At 36.6% G+C, this 18736-nt stretch overlaps 2 protein-coding genes across 3 annotated transcripts in view; one reads left to right on the top strand and one right to left on the bottom strand.

The window, feature by feature from the left end:
* MBP (myelin basic protein) overlaps positions 1 to 6820 on the top strand; it is a 123992-nt gene extending 117172 nt beyond the window's left edge. For both annotated transcript variants that reach the window (XM_074146422.1, XM_074146423.1), the window contains exons 5-9: positions 106 to 213; positions 722 to 757; positions 1342 to 1374; positions 2354 to 2479; positions 5035 to 6820. In XM_074146422.1, coding sequence (XP_074002523.1) covers positions 106 to 213; positions 722 to 757; positions 1342 to 1374; positions 2354 to 2479; positions 5035 to 5091 — 360 coding nt within the window. In that variant the 3' untranslated portion in view covers positions 5092 to 6820. The remainder of the gene's footprint in view (positions 1 to 105; positions 214 to 721; positions 758 to 1341; positions 1375 to 2353; positions 2480 to 5034) is intronic.
* A 1937-nt stretch (positions 6821 to 8757) lies between these two features.
* ZNF236 (zinc finger protein 236) overlaps positions 8758 to 18736 on the bottom strand; it is a 70824-nt gene continuing 60845 nt past the window's right edge. The window contains exons 29-32 of the mRNA XM_074146861.1: positions 17368 to 17565; positions 13407 to 13536; positions 10908 to 11084; positions 8758 to 10519 (exon numbers count right to left, since the gene is read on the bottom strand). Coding sequence (XP_074002962.1) covers positions 10392 to 10519; positions 10908 to 11084; positions 13407 to 13536; positions 17368 to 17565 — 633 coding nt within the window. The 3' untranslated portion in view covers positions 8758 to 10391. The remainder of the gene's footprint in view (positions 10520 to 10907; positions 11085 to 13406; positions 13537 to 17367; positions 17566 to 18736) is intronic.

Raw genomic sequence — 18736 nt, 5'->3', positions numbered from 1 at the left:
TCCAAGGCATTTTTCTCTTCATTCCTGGTGAAAATGACTCTTCTCTTCACACAGTTGCTGATTATCTTTCCTTCCCAGCTGACTTAGTGATGTTCTGCTTTTCAGGACATACATGCAGCCAGGATGAGCCACCACGTAGGGTCCATCCCCCAGAGATCTCAGCATGGCCGGCCTGGTGACGACAACCCCGTAGTCCACTTCTTCAAGAACATTGTAAGTCTCCCCTCTTCTTGCTATGCGCTAAAATGGAGTATTTTCTCTAGGACCCACCAGTAACCAAATACTCCCCAATCATTAGCCGTTATTTTGAGCCTCGTGAGTTGCACTGTACCTTTGAGCTCATCATGCCATTCAAATACAAAAATATTTTTTACCTGGAAACACAAACAATACTAAAATGCTACAAAAAAAAAAGTGGGTGAGCCCTGCATCAGCATAGTCAAATTTCAACAACCACCATTCCAATTATACAGCTTCACTATTTACAGGTTTTGTCCTTGTGTCATCAGCATTGGCTGTATTTAGGCATGTCTTCTCTTTAAAAAGAGACAAAAATCCAGCCTGTTCTAGGCAAAGCCCGAGACAGCAGAGGAGCTTCTCAGTGCAATTACTTAGATAGCACTTAATCCTACTAATTTACAGATAATATGCAAAAGACTTGATGATTCCCTACATTTATTGTTGCTTTGCTTTTACAATATTTTTTTTTGTTGGTTTTTAGGTCTCACCCCGTACACCTCCCCCAATGCAAGCGAAGGTAAGCGTTTCCAGGGGCTCAAGCAATGTCCGGGATCTTTTATGGGCTGATTTATCCCAATTTAACTGCCAGCCTGATTAATTTTCTTTAGTGGCACTAAGTAAAAATCTGGAGTTAACACTCGGAATATTTAAAGCAAGGGACTAAGAAAAGCCATGGTTCTTCTTTCTCATGCACTTCCTGACTGGCTGCATGACATGTAACAAATTAAAGCCACTCACAGGGATTTTTATATTATGTTGTTATTACTTTATGTAATAAACTAATAATAGGTGATGCTTTCAAACAAGCCTCACCCACCAGGAACTCTCCTTATATTTACTAAGCTGAACTGGCTTCTGAAGCACAGCATACTGACAGACCATGGCTAGTGAAGTCAGTTCTTGTAATTATAATAAAGAATCTTGCCTGTTTTGTTTTATGGCATAACTGTATGCAGATTGTTGATTTCAACTCCCGCCTCATTATCTGGCCAGAATTTCGTTATTTTTAGTGCATTTTCATCTTCTGCTGTGTATGGTACACTCAGATGCCACGTTCCATAGTGATCATCATGTCATTGTTTCTATTTCTTGCATGTACAGGGAAGAGGACTATCCCTCACCAGATTTAGCTGGGTAGGTGATGAACGCGCTTTCAATCACAGCCATTTTATTTACCAGGCCAAAGCATATCTTGCTCCATTGCCTCAAGCTGCTGCAGCAGTGTGATAATTTTGGTTTTGTCTTGATTTTGCTATTTTGCTTTTCCTGTTGCACTTTCCTCCCTCCTCCCACAGCACTTTAAGACGGTAATTTTGTTGCTTGCTCTTATCCAGCAACTTGACAGCCTTGCAGCGGTAATTTCTTTGGCTTTAGCGCGAAGGGAGCAAAATCCACTGCATGGCAAAGCTCTCTTCCCTTAAAGACTTCTGGAAGACTCTGCTGCTGCGTTTTTCTTTTCCTGGGAAGGACAAAAATGGGAGGGAAGGCTGGGACGAGATGGGCGCTTATTCCACAGTTCCAAATGCTTTTATACAGTAAAGTCTGCAAAACTAACACTGTCACTAATTCAAGCATTTTGCCCTACCTTTCCTTGCAACCCCTTTCAGTAAGATGTGATCTGCCTAAACAGTTAGACAAGTTCTTCCCACAGTTATCTCACAACTAATTAAATTCTACTTCTCTACCACAGGTTTGATTTTATATGAGATGGAGATGTAAATTATTTGCATTTTAAGGAAAAGTATTAAAGCCTTCAAGCCATTAAGCATTTCTTCCACTATCAGAAGAACACAAATTAGTCGACGTTTGACATCTTAGAACTCGTGAAAATGAAACATGTTAAGTTTTGTCACGCAGGTTAACCTTCCGAGTATCCATTTTTGGATTATTAATTCTTCTTTTACAGATTGGTGCTTCTCTCAGCTTTGACTATATTCAGACAATTTCCTAACATTGCCCTTCATCCTTGTTTATTACGTAAAAGATTATCTTATTCCAACACATCTAAATTTCTCATTTGAATATTACATTCCAGTGAACACAAAGATTACAATGTGCATATGATAATTTGAATGTGATAATTTGCAATCTATATGAAAATCTTTCTTTGTAGGGTGGTGAAGGACACAAGCCAGGATACGGAGGAAGCGGAAAATTCTATGAGCATAAATCTGCTCACAAGGGACATAAGGGATCCTATCATGAGGGCCAGGGCACTCTTTCCAGAATCTTTAAACTGGTAAAGTACAATTGAACTTACTATAAATACAAAAAAATTGAGTCCAGGAAAGAGAGAAGCCAAACCTCTCCAGAACCTGCCATGTTTGAAACAACCGCATTTCTTTAAGGCTTCTGAAGGAACTAGATTCGCATGGATAAACCATAAGGTTATCTCATGGCCTAGTAACTACCCACATGATAGGAAACACAGGTAAAAACACACAGTCAGTTACCGTCAGGAAAGAAGGTAAATCCCCAAAGTCCCACAAAGACCTGCACCGGATCTGTGCTGTGACTGAACTCACAAATGACTTGGAACACAGAAGATGAGTGAGTTTAGACCAGTGAAAATGAAAGTGCACTGATAAACTGCAGAACGGTTGCACAGGGCAGTTTTGGACAAATATTTGGTTGAGACGCAGTAACAACTTGAACAGACCCTGCTTGCTCCCATCCCAGGTGGGACCTCCTACAACTTGTCAGAACAGTGAGTTGCAACACCACACACAGGCAAATTAGAAACCTGTGTCATATGAAAAATAAACGTTTGGTCAGATTATCTTTAATCTGGTTCAGTTCACCATTTCGAGTTGCCGCACAGCCCCACAAACACAGCTAATAAATGAAAACACAGCAGGAAAAAAAAGTCAGTTGTGAGGATTTTTCACATTCTATGTCAGGAAAAAGACACGTGAAAAGCACATCATATCCACTGGCAGCTACTTCAACTAAGACTATTTTTCCTCAAATGCAGCAAAGCATTCACAAGTAACAAATTATCTAGTGTACTATTCACACCTGAAGAATGCAATCAGCAGTCGCCCGAACTTCAGGACAGAAAGTCTGAGACCCCATTAGCGGAGCTGATCATCTCAGTCTCTTACTACTCTTACTCTCCAACAGGAGACGTAACAGCACCTTCACCTGCAGCAGAAATACGTCTTTATCTCTTGCGTGGTTTAGGGTACACATCTTTCATTGTAGAGCTGTTTTTCAAACATATGCAGCACCAAGCGACAGCTTGCAAGCTTCAGGGAGATGGTAAGAATTCTTATGTTGCAATTTAAGAAAAGGAATGAGCTCGTCAGAGGCCCAGGTAAAAATCAGACATTTACCTTTTACATCTAATTTTCACACTGTGCACGTGTAGCTTTCTAGGGGAGTTCAGATACATCAACAACACAATGGGTATCTACTGACATTATTCGTAAAAATTCTTTCGAACATCCGAAAACATCAGATAATAATCTCTCCCAAATTTAACATTCTCTTTTTCACATAACCATCCCAACTACTTTAGCTTGGATTTATATGTATGTCGGATGATATACGTATACCAGTTCTACTGTTTAGATAGCCTTTTCCAAGCCATTATAACTTCTGGAACTCACATCAGAGTTTTATTCAGGCCCATTTGATTTAGACCCGCTGCTTACAGCAGGAGGCATTAATAACTATTTCTGTATATATTTCTGAAGTCTCTTACAATAAAAAAGTTATCCATTTTTTAAGATAACTGTGAAAGAAAAAAGCCAATTGCCTAATGGCTTACGCTAGTTTTCCTTGAAACAGTTCAGTAAAACTAAGGAGGGAGCACTGAAAGATGAGAATATAAATAAACAAAATCCAAAAGTACACATATACTTCATTTTGTTGAGGTAAACAGTTCAGTCATCAACTGATTACAGTAACAATTACCCCGCTCTCTAACGTCTGTGGTCCTAAGTGTATCGTTCAAGGTTTGCCTAGAAAGTTGCTAAAGCCCTGGGAGAAAAGATACTGGAGTTAACCTAATCTTAAATTTCAAAAATTAAACACCAAAATTTCAGCTTGGATCATCTTTGCTGTAAAACTGCTGTAGGGCTCTTCTGAATTGCAGATTTATGAATTGTCACAAGTTTTGGTTTTTTTTTTCCTAGTTTGATATCTTATTATTTGTAAAAATAGGCCAGATTTCAGCCCTTTATCTTTAATTAGTTTTTTCCTATATTTGCATTTGAACTTTCCATGCAAGACTGATGTTGATATAATCACATTAACGATTTACCCTGATAAATATTACAGAATAAAATTGTTACATTTCAGTTCTTTCAGACGTGAGACTATTGCAACTTGTATGCAAGGTTGCAAGGTTTTCAGTTTTTTGTTTTGGTGCGGAGTTTTTGTGGTGTGGGGTTTTTTTTGGTTTTTGTTTGTTGGTTTTTTTTTTAAAGTATACAGTTCAGGAGTAGCCACAAAACTGAAAATTTCCAAGACATCCAAGTAAATACATTGCTTTCATTAGAAAGGCTTGAATAAGAACATGCACCTACAAATAATTCATGAGAGACTGTCTAGCCTTCTATGAGAGATTTAAAGAGAATAAATTAATCCTATGTGAAAATATATGAAAAGCAATCATCTCTTTGAAGTGAAAATTCCAGTAATATTCAGCAATGTACTACAGGGCACTGCAAGCCATTTTCATTAGATAATATTTAAAATTCTGTTGTACTAAAGATTGATGTTTTTCAGCGTATAGCCCCAAATACACAGTACCTTTTCATTAACTTAACTCCATTCTTCCCTCCACAGGGAGGCTCTGGGTCCCGACCTGGATCCCGGTCTGGTTCACCAGTTGCTAGGCGCTGAAGCTCCAAGATGCCATCCAAGGATCATGTACTCTGCTTCATAATGTAACAGCCTTAGGATTAATAACAACTGCAACAATTACCTAGATAGATGCCATCCATTACTTAGTGCCAATTAGGTTCTGCATGCAGTAGATGATACAAACTTCTATTGGCAATCCCTGACCAACAGTTGAATGAAAGGAACACAAAAAGTAGCTTTACTAGATGTTTTCCTTATTTTATGTGAAGTAACAAGATCTGTGACTTTACTCATTCTTCTTCAGGATGCCCTAACTGTATGCTGGACTTCATTATTTCTCCCAAGCCCCTAATCTGAGCTCGTCTCCCCATTTCGTTTTAGTGAACATCAGAATTACAAATAAAGAGCTAATGTCTTGGATACTGAGCACTGCTGTTAATGAATTTATGAGACACTGCTGTTAAAAAAAAAATTCCACCGTGTGCAGAAGTTGTAAGGACTGTTTATCCAAATACTTTTTTTTGATTTGGGTTTTTTTGTTTTATTTTGTTTTAATCTTCCTTCTCTCACTCACAGAATAATTTATTTTCATAACAGGATTAGGCAGTCATGGAAAGGTTTACCAAACATTGGGAGTTTAAGGTATGTGAAGTGTGGGAGGGGGCAGATGATGTAGAATCAATACGATGCTGAGCAATAGTAATAAGGAAATTCTTTCCATACCATGAATTGCTCATTGCATCCAAACCATTAGAATTAATAGCAGATGAGGGAGAGAAAGAGGATTTCAAATTTGAGTTAGACTAATGTTAAGAAACAAGGGATATTCCCACAGAAGAACCATCAAAGATTGCCCAAGTGACCACTGGACGTCACTGGTGCTTCACACAAAACTCTGCTGCAAGAGCATTAACTTTGCAGTACAATAAGCAAGTAAATAAACATACAAACAAATAAGTCTAATTTCTGAAAGAGAGCCCTTCGGTACTGGTATCTCAGATAGTCCTGCACATCTCGCGTTAGAATTTCAAATCTTTCTCTTGGTATTGCAGCAGTGTTGTATTTGATCGGCTCATCTTTTGCCTGAGTAACATCTGGCTGCCTGTTAAGGGCAGTGCACCAAAGCAAACTCATAGTAAACTACTGTGAACGTTTAACTGTTGTACTGTAGTTGCCTTATAGAAATAAATTATAGCTGAGTTAGATTTAGGTATTAATCGTTTATAAATTACTAAAATGAATGTGTGGCAATGGTACTGCCAACCACACCTAGGGAAAAGGCTCTTCTGAATTGCACTGTTTTATTACTTCAACTTACCATTTCTTCAAGCTGTCATGTAAGTGTCTGATTAATTATTTTATTTTTTAGTTTTAGGCCTATGCATTGTAGACTACAGTTAATGCTTCCCAGGTTGAAACAGCATCCCTAATAAGTGCCCAGTAAAAGTTACCTATAAATATGTATCTTAATTGCATTTCACATCTAGATCTATTGTAGGTTTAAATCAGTGTCCATTAGTATGAAGCAATGAAAGATGAGAGGATAGAAAATACATAGAGACTAAAGAAAACAAAACCACCAAAATCATTAAGCATAAACACACGTATTACATCTTCTATTACCTACATGTGTATTTTTCTATTGTAGCTTCATTCAGATGTATACTCTGCAACATAATAGTTGATTTAATTTGAATACATATTGTTCTTATAGGAACACAGCTTTTAAAAATATTCATTATTGAAATAAAGTAATCAACTTGAAATGAAACTTGGACCAGTTTTGTCTTTTACAACAGATATCATATATATAAAGTTCTGTGGGTTTTTTTCACAATTTATGAATAACGTTCAGATATTAGAAAACGATACTTTGGGACCCAGTTGCCTGCACACAGGCTCCCAGTGACACGGCTGGTGACTCAGCATGGCCCACAAGGCTGACAATATGACACAGGATCCACGGGAGGCCAGTGTCTTTGTGGACTGGCAGCTAAAGGCTGGGGGGATATTGCAAGGCATAAAATGCCAACGTAGAGGCAATGAAATCCTGCCCTTCATAAACAAGTATAGCACAAAGTATCTGCTTTGAACATAGTAGTGAAAATCAAGTTGTTTTTTAAAGCAGCCTTCAAAAATGGGAAAGAATATTTAAGGTAAAAACTTTTTTCAAAATACTACACTGTAGAAGTACAGAACTTATCCAAAGCTTCTTCCTTGCCTTCATCACTCTTGCTTTCCCCTCGGTCATCTTTGCCAGGGGCTGCGGAAGTGGCTTTTTTGGATTTACTTCCTATAGGAAGAAAAGGTATGGTACTTTAAAGGCCTATTTTACCAACACAAGTCTCTCAAGAGAGATGAAAACTTAGACTGAAATTTATTCTTTTAGTTACTCACTAGTAGTTTTGCTGAAAAATAGCAGTTTAAATGGCCACGTGACTCGTAAGCAAGTGATTTTCCCTGAAATACGAATGCACAACCAGCACTGGGCGTGTGTCATTTCTTGTACCAAAGGAATGGCCAAAAAACAAAAGAAATACTTGAGCAGACACAAGCCAAAAGGCCTGACGGTAGCGTAGGCCCGAAGCTGGCATAGGCCTACTGCTGCACCCAACCACAAGGAACAGAGGCATTCCTGTGCACCGCTCACATGCCCACCACACAACGTGACTCTTCAGACAGGCCTTAGAACAAGAGCTCTTTCTGCTTCCTAAAAAGATGCATCTACTTCAACACCCGCTTTTGAAAACACCAACATACTGGTTACAGTGTCTGTATTTGTACTGAACATCAGATGCACTGCTTTGAAAACCTCCAACTCCATCTTACCAAGGAACCTGGGCTATAAAAACCTCTATGTTAGGATATTCAAGAGTGAATTCTTGAAGTACATGTGGGAGGAGGACGCAGGGAAGCAAATCAAATACCATGATACAAGAAAATTTTTTTAAAAAGTCTTATTTACTGTAACTGACAGGACCCCATGTGCTGAAGAACTGAATTCAGGAAAAATGTCAGGTGACGCCATAACTCACGGTGCTTATTTAACACTTCCAAGACTTACAACACACACTCAACGCCTCTAATCAAGACGTAACACTGTGAGACGTGACTGTTTAAAAAACGGCATCTTTTTACTCATGAGATCCGCTTTTAGCACATGCTCACCAAAGTATCAACCCCTATCGGTTTTTACTTGCTGGCCAAGCAACCACAGCTAGAGCAGACCCAATGCTTTCAGGCATTCAGGAATCACCTTCCCACTATGAAGGACGGATTTGCATCTGGATGTCACCAGCTATAAACATCTTGTGTCAAACTGCATTTGGCAACCTCTGGAAAGTCTCATCCCATATGCAGCAAATCAATCCCAGTTGCTGTGCGTTTTACAGTGTTCTCTGAAAGAGGGGGGAAGATGTTTTATATATGATACATGCAACACAGCACATTTTACTATATTATTACGGATAAACAGGGTGCTGTGCCATGGGGCCAGTATGCCTTCAGACAACTAAAACGGAACATCTTCCTCAAACAGCTGAAACGCTAATAGGCTGTTTAGAAGGAAAGGCACTGCTGGAAGAACTTCAAATACATTCTTTACATATCATACATATCACAAGACACGTACTTCTGGTAAACGCAGTTTTTAGAATTTCCTAGCATCCAGAATCAAATGCTTAAAAAATACACAAAACAGAATTTGGAAAAAAGTAATATTATTTAACATGTTTTTGAATTAAATATTCCACATAACAAAAGTGTTATTTTCATGTCACCATCTATATTACTTATATACATATGCCAAAGAGTTAACAAAAGAATTAGAAGATGCCCTATTCAAAACCAACAGTGATTTCTTACTTCAGCAATCTGAAATAACTAGTTTGTATCATAGACAAAGTATAGACAATATTTACATAAAAGGGCTTTTTGGATCTGAGAGCAATTATCTTTTAGAAGGTAAATTAAAATCCAACTCTGTATTATAGTACAACAAATCCACCACTGATCTAGAAGTACTTGTGGCAAACCAAAAAGATGAACTTCCTGCAACTGGGATTAGTATTTACAAAATATACTGATCAGCCACACAGAGGCTCATATAACTTTAAATATATATATATATACATACAAGCACACATATATATATCTATATATATGTAACATATAAATAAAATTCAAAAGAACAAGATAAAAATAAGAAAAGAGTTTCTGTCTTTGGAATGTCTAAAAGATGACTATGTTTTTACTCCAGTGTTTCTTCGCTATGAATATACTTAACAAGTGGCACCTTTCAAAGCATTACTTAGTCAACTAGGTAGTTTTGCTGAAACAATGACTTAAACAACAACAAATAAAAGTAAGATATTTCCAAAATTCACAAAGAAAATAATGAGGAATTTACAGATTTGAAATGATAACTGTTTACAGCACTGGGGAATATTGTATAATATAGGTGACCTAGTGTGCATCTTTATCGCTGCTAACACAAAATCGTATGTTTTCCTCCCAGATTTAGTATATGGCTGTGTTTTCCACAGATACTGAGATATGTACCTGCTGATCCAATACAGCAAACATAAAAGAAGAGGCTTTCATTGGAACCTCTTCTAGTTTGGATTCTCTTTAAATAATTATTGCTGAGTTTAAACCTCAGACTTTTAATGCAAAAACTAACAACTAACTGCCTCTGTGGTTGGAATGGAAACGAACATGCTCCCTCTCAAGAGTTTAACTCAAGAAAAGCCATAAGTTCATGGCATTTTATTTTTTTCAACAAGTTCTCAAAATGTACTGAAAAAAGCTTAAAACAGAAATACAGCATTCTCCTGTGCCTTGTAAAAAACAAAACTATTTTATACTGCATGCATCTACTCTGTAACATTGTTTCCAACCTCAATTATTTCTTTAAACACCTAAAAAAGAAAGATGACCAACAGTTTCATGGTTTTCCCACAAAATTATTCTTCACCTCCTTTAAAAATGGGAAACATTCTATTCTGATATAAAGTTCCAGTTTATTTTTCAAATAGATATACTGGCTGTGAATTAGAAGATGAAACTGTACACAGTATTACCTGAGTTCATTGATTCACAGACAACTTAGCACAGATTAAATGACGTTTCCTCAATATTCTTCTACAAGCTTAAAAAAAAAGAACGATTCTTTTAGGTAATTTTTGTAAATAATTAAAAAAACCTATAATATATTATTCTATCGTTAATATTTTCAATGCTTGAAGCTTTAACTGTAAAATCCATCTTTTCCTTTTCTGAAATTTTGTTTAGAGAAATTCGAGTCCCAGAAACATTTTTAGGTGTCAAATTTTAAGATGTCACCGAAAAACATTGCCTATACTTTGCCATTCATTTGAAGATTCTTGTACCACTTCTTCTAAATTCAGAGCACGACTAATGTCTTCCCCTTCTTGTTCTTGATGACTAGCAGGCTCTTGTACAGGACCTACCAAAGTACAAGAGAAAAAGACGAGTATGATTTGAGGTACAGTGTAAGAAAAATACAAACAGCACTTGGGAATAAAGGAATCATGCTGGGAAAAGTATTACACAGCTACTTCAGATTCTGTAAATTCATCAGATGGTCTTTGAAAAATTAAAAAAAAGTTTTGTATTTCTGTACTACAGAGCTCCACATAAAAAACAAGGAACCATAAGCAGTAACCAATCTGTTTCAACTGGCTTTTGGGGTTTTGTGTGGAACTACAGCTCATCAACTCTGGTCTTTGGCTATTAGTGCCTAACTCCTCAATAACTTAAAGGAAGTGTTTTGTTCTTTTCCAGCAAAGCATATGGCTTTCTGCACTCACCATTACTATCATTATGCTACGTACCAGTGTAGCCATGAGCCCGTTTCATGTGCAGTTTCATATTGCTTTTCTGTGTAAATCCCATTGCACAGTAATCACATTTATAAGGCCTCTCTCCTGTGTGCTTTTTCATATGGACTTGAAGAGCGCTCTTCTGGTTAAAAGCCTTTTCACATACTGTACACTGAAATGGCCGCTCCCCTTATAAAAGAGAAAAATGTATTAAATAATTTCTCATTTCAACAAAAAAAAATACAGTTCAGAATTCACTAAAATCATCAAAATTACCTAGAAATTAAGTAGACGTGATCTTTTTCCTTGAGACTTTCTCAAAAACAGTGCTATGGCTCTGTACCATCAGTAAAACACCCCGAATTAAAATATAAATATTCTGACATAAGTCCTAAACCACTGATATTGTTATCTTTCCTACTGAATTTTTTATCTAAGTAAATTATTTAAAAGAGGTGTACAAAATCAGTTTATCAGTTTGACTCTTCTGTACTCAATGGAACCATCACCTTTTTACATTTACAAATAATGTAGATAAAGCAATGTTCTAGAATTAACAAAGCTGATGTCTGTAAGAAACTAGGAAGTCAAATGTGTTAAAAAAAAGTTCTGGTAATTCTACACAGGACCTGTGGCCTCCTATGCCAATACCTACTAGTAATTCCTATATCTTACCAAATCAGCCATATTCTTCCAAACCTGCCAGAATACTACTAATTTCTAAATATGAACCCAAGAACATTCATTACAAAAATATTTAAAAAAAAATTTAAAATACCTACTTTGCAAAACCAGACCTTTGCCTCAACACTCAACACTACTGTCTCTGACATCAACACAAGGCATGTTGCTGTATGTCATTAAGGAATTCCAAAAGTACTTTCTGAACTTACAAATATACTTTGCTATTAGTTAGCACAATAAAGCCCAAGCGGGAATATAAATACTTTTCCACAATTTTCCTTACAGGAAAAGGATCCCTCTCTTGCGTCATTGCCTGTATGTTAGTGTCCCCACATGCATTGTACCTTCCCTACTAGACCCATTGTAGCTTCCATGCTAAATCCAGCTCCTCAGACAATCAATAAAAGGTCCTTTAAAGCACAGAAGTGTTCTTTCTGTTTTTGTTAACAATTATTTCACTAGTTGGAAGTAAAATCTAGGTTTCCTCAGATACTTTTGGCTCTGGGTTTTCTAGCTGTTAAGATGAACAGCCTTTTTAGTGTTGTGTAATGGATTAACACATGGCTTTTTCATAGAATTGGAAGCATCTGCTTCCCTCTAATTTCAGCAACATTTCTCAAAACTCTTCACTGATAAATCTGAATGTACAAGATATTTAGAGCTATTCAGAGAAATAATGGGTTTTCCTTCTGGCCACTGATTCAGTAGGTATTGCCCATTAGAAATTGTTAAAAATGTTTAATCAAGATAAAAATCACATTTTCTCAGAGATCATACCTTTAGGAAAACAAATCAGTTTAGACTTAACGTTAGCAACAGAAGCTGGTATTGAGGAAAGAGAAAGCTCTGGCTGACTCCACTGCAACAGAGCTACCTTTTTTTGGGAGTTGTCTTATGCTATGGCACATCCAGTCAAATTCCTTGGTCCCCTCCAGCTTAGTGGCAATACAGATAACTTTCTCCTGTCCTTTTTAACTTTAGCAGCCATGACAGCTCTTTATTGGTAGCAGTGGTATGAAAAAGAGAGAAGTCGTTTCGGAGAACCGACTCCTATATTTAGAAATCATGCTCTTAAGAACACTGTTCTTACAATACAGAAGGGGAAGGGGAAGGCAGTTGGGCTATCCTATGTACAACTTTCAAGCTGTAACAGGGCAGAAGCTGTAACCTGAAAAGCACTTCGATCACAGAAAATGTGTGCTCCCTAGGAAAAGGATAGTCAGCACAGTCTTTTTATGGAGTAACAGTTGAAGAACATAATTAAGCAGAAAAGAACACAACAAATTAAAAGAACTGACATTAGAAACAGATGAACTAAGTAATTCAATGACAATGAAGCCTTGCATAAAGCAGTTAGCATCAGCATTTAAAACTGTCCCTTATTTAATGTCACTGAGCACACCCACTCCTTTGCACTTTTCTCCTATGTGCTTGAAGAAAATTATATCCAGCGCCTTTCCACCACTTTAAACAATGCTTTAAAATATGCTTTTATTAATCTGTTTCAAAGACTGGCAAACTTTTAGATACAAGCTCATGCATTCACACTACTGTTGCAGTAATGCTAGACCCAAAATACAGAGACGCTTAGTCACACCACTAAGCATGATGTTCTGGCTTTAAACAAAACACCTCAGTTTCTAAGATTTTAAGTGCCTTTTCTCATTTTAATTTCTAAATTCTTTGGCTTAGAAATTTAGGGGGTTTTTAAGCTTAAGGTGACATTTAAATGCAGTTACCTGAAACCATGAGCAAGGACACCAAATATAACACTCATATATATTAATGAGAAAAATCTTGTGAGATAATAATAATTTCTGGTGTTACCTGTGTGAATGCGACTATGTCTCTCCAGCTGACTTGGCTTCGCAAAAGCTTTTTCACAAGTATCACACTTGAACACTCTGGGCTTCTGGGAACTCAGTGAAGGTCCAGCCTGATGGGTTTGCATGTGTTCCTAAGCCAGTATAGGAAAAAAAACACAAAACCAAACCAAACTTATTTCAGACCATTTAAAAAAAACTTCAGCATTTAATGTAGAAATATATTCACACTTTGAAGACAAAAACAGAGGATCCCAGTCATCAGCAGACAAGCCAAAAAAAAGACGGAAGCCTGCGTATCTTTTTTTTTTTGTATATCAACTCTTTGCAAGGCTGATGCATCAGTGTCATTACCTTTCTGAAAACCTCTGTCAATAACTGTATGCATTGCTTGGTTTTGCATACGTTAGTCCCTTTGCTAATTATGTGAAGCAAAACTGAAGGGAAAAAAAAAAGGCAAAATCGGAGCTCTTGAAATGTTTTGTTCACTTACAAACATGGATTTTAGACAACTGTGCACTGCAAGTTAACTCTGCATTTTTTACCCTCCCCTCTACAGTATCGATCTCTCCCCCTTGCCTGATACACAGGTATTCCTACTCGGCACCTGAATAAGCAGCATTGTAAAACTGTACATGCCTCAAAGAGGGGATACATACACACACAGAGCATCACAACGTCAATGTGCAAATAGAACTATTTCACAATGAACTCTTAAATTAATTTAAAAATAAATCACTAAGGTCCTTACAGGTAGGAAAGTATGACACGTTTTATCTTTATGAAAAAACATTAATAATAGTTCTAACTTCAGTGTTCTTAATTTACTGATGTTTTGCAAGTTTAAAGGAGTATCTTATGTTATCTATTAACTTTTCCATTTCAAACTCTTTATTAATACCAAGATACTATTGAGATTACAAAAGAAAGCAAATACAAACATATTTAATTTAAAAATCTAATCAAGAACTGTATGTGAAACAGTACTATGAGTATTTGTCCACTTTTCAAAATAGGTGGGGATATTCTTTTCTAGCCTATTAATTACAGACTAAAGACTATTAATTACTGCTTACTACACCTAAACAATAAGCCTTCTTAATATCTATGAAGTCTTACTCCTCACTCCATGAAATGAAGCAAATTGTGTCTGCAGAATTTGTTTTCACTGGAACATAGCACAGCAAGACAGTTACAGAAAAGAAAATTATTATCATAGTAATTATAATAATATAGCATTATAGGAAAATAATAAAAGGTCTTCTCAGAAAATCACAGGAGATTCATAAACCACAGCTTGCTTAGAGATGAAGAAAATATCTTGCTTTTATCCTTTAAACCTTGCAGGAGGTTCATTACCTCCTGAAGCACTGAAAGAGTGGAAGCAGGCTATGACCTACTTTAGAAAAATTATCTGAAACTGGCTGCTTTTTTCTGTCTGCCACAAAAAAAAAAATCCTAACACAACAACAAAAAAACCAAACTCCAAACCCCAATAACCCCACCGCCCCATTTTCTACTTGAAAGCAAACAGGAGAGCGTCCAGATGGTCACCATAAAACTTTCTCTGTCACCTTTCTCTGAAGAAACAGATTGTGATGCCATTCTGTTCCACTGATCTGCCAATCCCTTATACTTTTCTCCTGTAAAATATATGCTTTTGGAAATAGTTCATGGGAATACAATGCTCTGAAGTGCAAGCACTTCTTTACAAACATACTTAGTGTTTTTTTGATTGTTCATATTTTTCAGATAGGAATTATCTTGGGGTCCTGAATGAGCATTATCTAATTAAAAAATAAGAATAGGAAACCTTTTTTTAAAAGGGCCCTTCACCCCTTCCCTTCCCGCCATGCATCGGTATGCAACTCTTCTGCCCCACGTATCTTTAAACATTAATTGGAAACACCTCTGAAACTACTGGCAATTAAAAGTTTGTTTCATTCCATTGTTTTAATAAGATCACAACCTCATTCTATTTTCATCCTAGAATGACGTCCCTGCTTTATTTACGATTTACAGTCACCTTGCAGGTATTTCCACTATCCAGTGACTTGGAATTGGACAGTTTAGTCCTTGCCCATTTCTTGAGCTTCTCCTCTCTGAAGTTGTAAAATCAGGACAGCCACCAAAATTAGAAGGGGAACTGAAGACAACGAACTGCAGATTTTTCACACTGCAGTTGTGTTTATGTGTGTGTGTACGTAATTTCTAAAAAGCCTTTTCTTGTGGAGAACCATGAAACTGCTGGTACTGATGCCTTTGGAGAAACAAATACAGTTAAGTACTGCCATCTAAACATTGGTACCCTGATCTCCTACTGGGTTTTTCTGGAAAGCCTGAAGTTAAGCAGTGCTCTTAATATTTTTGGTGATTTCCAGAATACCATCATTTCAAAATGAAGGCCTTCAATAAGAGATCATTGAACACTGAACCCTTCCCAAAGCCGTGGTTGAACCTCCTGTTAAAGGATGCTCAAAGCTGATATTGTGGAACACCTTCATGAAGAAATGAGTTTGATGAAGAGGCGGAATTTCTTTTAGGACACAACGGTAAATGGAATTTTTTTGTCTAAAGCACCCTCTCCTCACCAAATGTGAAAAATGATGATTTGGAAATTCATTTTTACTTTCATCATCAGAAATCCTGGATTAGGTTTGTACAGGATATAGAGAAAGCTTTCCTGAAATAAGACTTGTTAGATTTCGCAGCCACCAGTTGAACTGATAAAGATCACCGTTATGCTGGCTGGAAGAGAGTAACAGTGCTTCCACAGGATCAGCTGTATCGAACTGCAAACTTCATTTTTGATGAAGCATTCCAAACCTTACCTGGTCACTCTGGTTTGTATAAGTCTATATGGGAAAAGAAACTGTTGAAACTTCCTCAACATCTGATGAGGTTCAGTCTCCAAAGTTTAATTACAAAAACAATGTAACATCAGCCAGTTCCAAGTGAGACTGATACCTGGGGGTTTTGCTATCATTATTTACAGGAAAAGAATTATCAATACTGTATTTCATATTTTTTTCTGGAAAATTTCTCCTAATAGTTAACAGCATTAATAGTTTCACTTCACCTCATTCTGTGACAGTTTCCCCAAGGACCAATAGTCTGGCTGACCCACATGGTCACTCCAATGGGGTGAACTTCACAAACATGTATTTCCTTAAAATACTATACTAAAGTCAAGGAAAATAGTTAGAAAGCTCTCCTAAGAGCTACCTACTGTAAAGACATTGCCTTTGTCTCCAGAAATTTCCTGCTATGGATTCTGGGGAGCTGGCAAAATTCTGGGCAAGTCATAATGTATGCTTGCTCTTTTCTTAAAGCACTTCCTCAAATTCCTGCCTTTTAGTATCTCTCAGAGATGGGATACCAGCCTGGACAGATCACTTGTCTACTACAGCCCAATACTCCTAAGATGAACATCCTACAATCGGATTAAAAACTTGAAAACAACATCAGGTTGCTCATAATCTAGAGAAAACTACATAGAAAATATCACTAGAAAACAGCAATGTAAAAAATATTTGAAAACAAACGCTTCTTTTGAAGGTATTACTTGTACTCACAAGACAGAGCATCTAAAAATTGAATGGTAGAGTGCAAAGCAGAAAGCTTCCTATGATTCCAAAAACTTCTCTGGAAATCAGGATTAGCAGTGATGACAGACATAAGGAAATAAAGCAAGTGAAATCTTTCTCTGGCACCATTATTTGCATGACAGGCATTCACATTTTTTATTTTGTAGTCAATACATGCATTAAAATCTCCATGCTCCAGGAAAGAGTTCTCTATCTGCGTATACATTATCACTTAGACTCCCTCTCTCAGATGCACACCTCTCACACTGTAAAAGGAAAGGAAAGGTAAAGGGATAATAGGTACCTTTTATTAATATTGCAAGAAGTCCAAAACAAAAGAATGAGTCAACAGAACAATCAACTGTTATTACCAAATACCTTGAGATGCGTTGCCCGCTTGAAGGCTTTATTGCAGACATGGCAAACATGTATTCTTTCTTTGCCATGAACCTCTTTACTATGGTGCATCAACATGGTGGCTGAAGAAAAGGTTTGACTACACTCAAAACACTGGTGCACGCGACCTTCTTTTTCTGCTTGACTGCTTTTAGTCACATTAGGAGAAACCTCTGTCACCTGTAACAATTTACAAAAACACTGTCAAATAACTTCATAGGCACATCCTCAACAGTGATTTATTTTTGAAAATCTACCTCAATGTGACCAATTTTTGGAGAGTACTTGCAAGCAACTTAACAGCACAAAGGAGGCAACTAATTTTTCTGTAAATATGAATTTGTATTTCATTGCTCTTAAGAATGACACACATATATATTTTAAGAAAACAGAAATATTATAACTGTGACCAAATTCATTTATGCACTGTAAGTAGGACGTTTGTATAAATATTTTCCTATACTCAGTTTTATCTTCCTCAGCATCTCACATGATTCTCACTTCTCTCAAAATTCAAAGTCAAAAACATTTCAGACAAAAAAAAAATCTCTGATTTTACAGAGAAGAGTATTTTCCACTTGTTTTACTTCTTCATTAGAGACTATTATCATAAGGAAGTAAAGCTCTGAGCTACCAACACAAAGTTTCAGAAATACTGAAACACACGGAAAAGTTGATCAGATTTGGATGGAGTTTTGCTGCTTGTTCATTTTGCTTTGTTTTTAATCAATGAGGATGTTTGGAAAAATATTGTTTTCTTTAAATAAAGTAACACAAAACTCCTTCAACTTTATAGATACAAAAGACTCTGAAGTACCACAGCTTATAGGGAGAGAAAACAATGAAGATGAACAAAAGGAAGTAGAACCTTAAGTGAATTATTCAGGGTGAACTAAATTTGAAAAGATACAGAACACAGCAACATATTATCTGTACTAGAAACCAAAGACACAGTATAAAACAGTGGAAAGGAATGATTAAAAAAAAATTTTTGCGTGTGTTTCTGACTAGTTGGAACCTCCTGGGAAAAGGCTGAAATGCTGCAAGGTCGATCAATGTAGTCATCCTGATTAAATACAGAACAGTACACAGAATGGCAGAAAACTAGTTTACATTAGTGTTACTTTTTTTACAGTTACAGTAGTGCTACTCGGATACTGTCACCCTTTACAGATGACATTATTGCCTTATGAAATGGCACCCTGATTTATGAAAGTATATACAGATTGAAAAGACACAAAAGCAAGTTTTAAATTCCGAAGAGCAAGAATATTTGTTCGTGTTGAATTTTAAAACACTAATCTTAATAGTATTTGAACATTAAAATTGTTCAGAATTCACAATTCTAAAC

The sequence above is a fragment of the Numenius arquata genome, chromosome 4 (genome assembly GCF_964106895.1).
Source record: "Numenius arquata chromosome 4, bNumArq3.hap1.1, whole genome shotgun sequence".
Taxonomy (NCBI): Eukaryota; Metazoa; Chordata; class Aves; order Charadriiformes; family Scolopacidae; genus Numenius; species Numenius arquata.
Note: the sequence above shows the minus strand (reverse complement) of the source record. Positions and strands in the feature narration are given on the sequence as shown.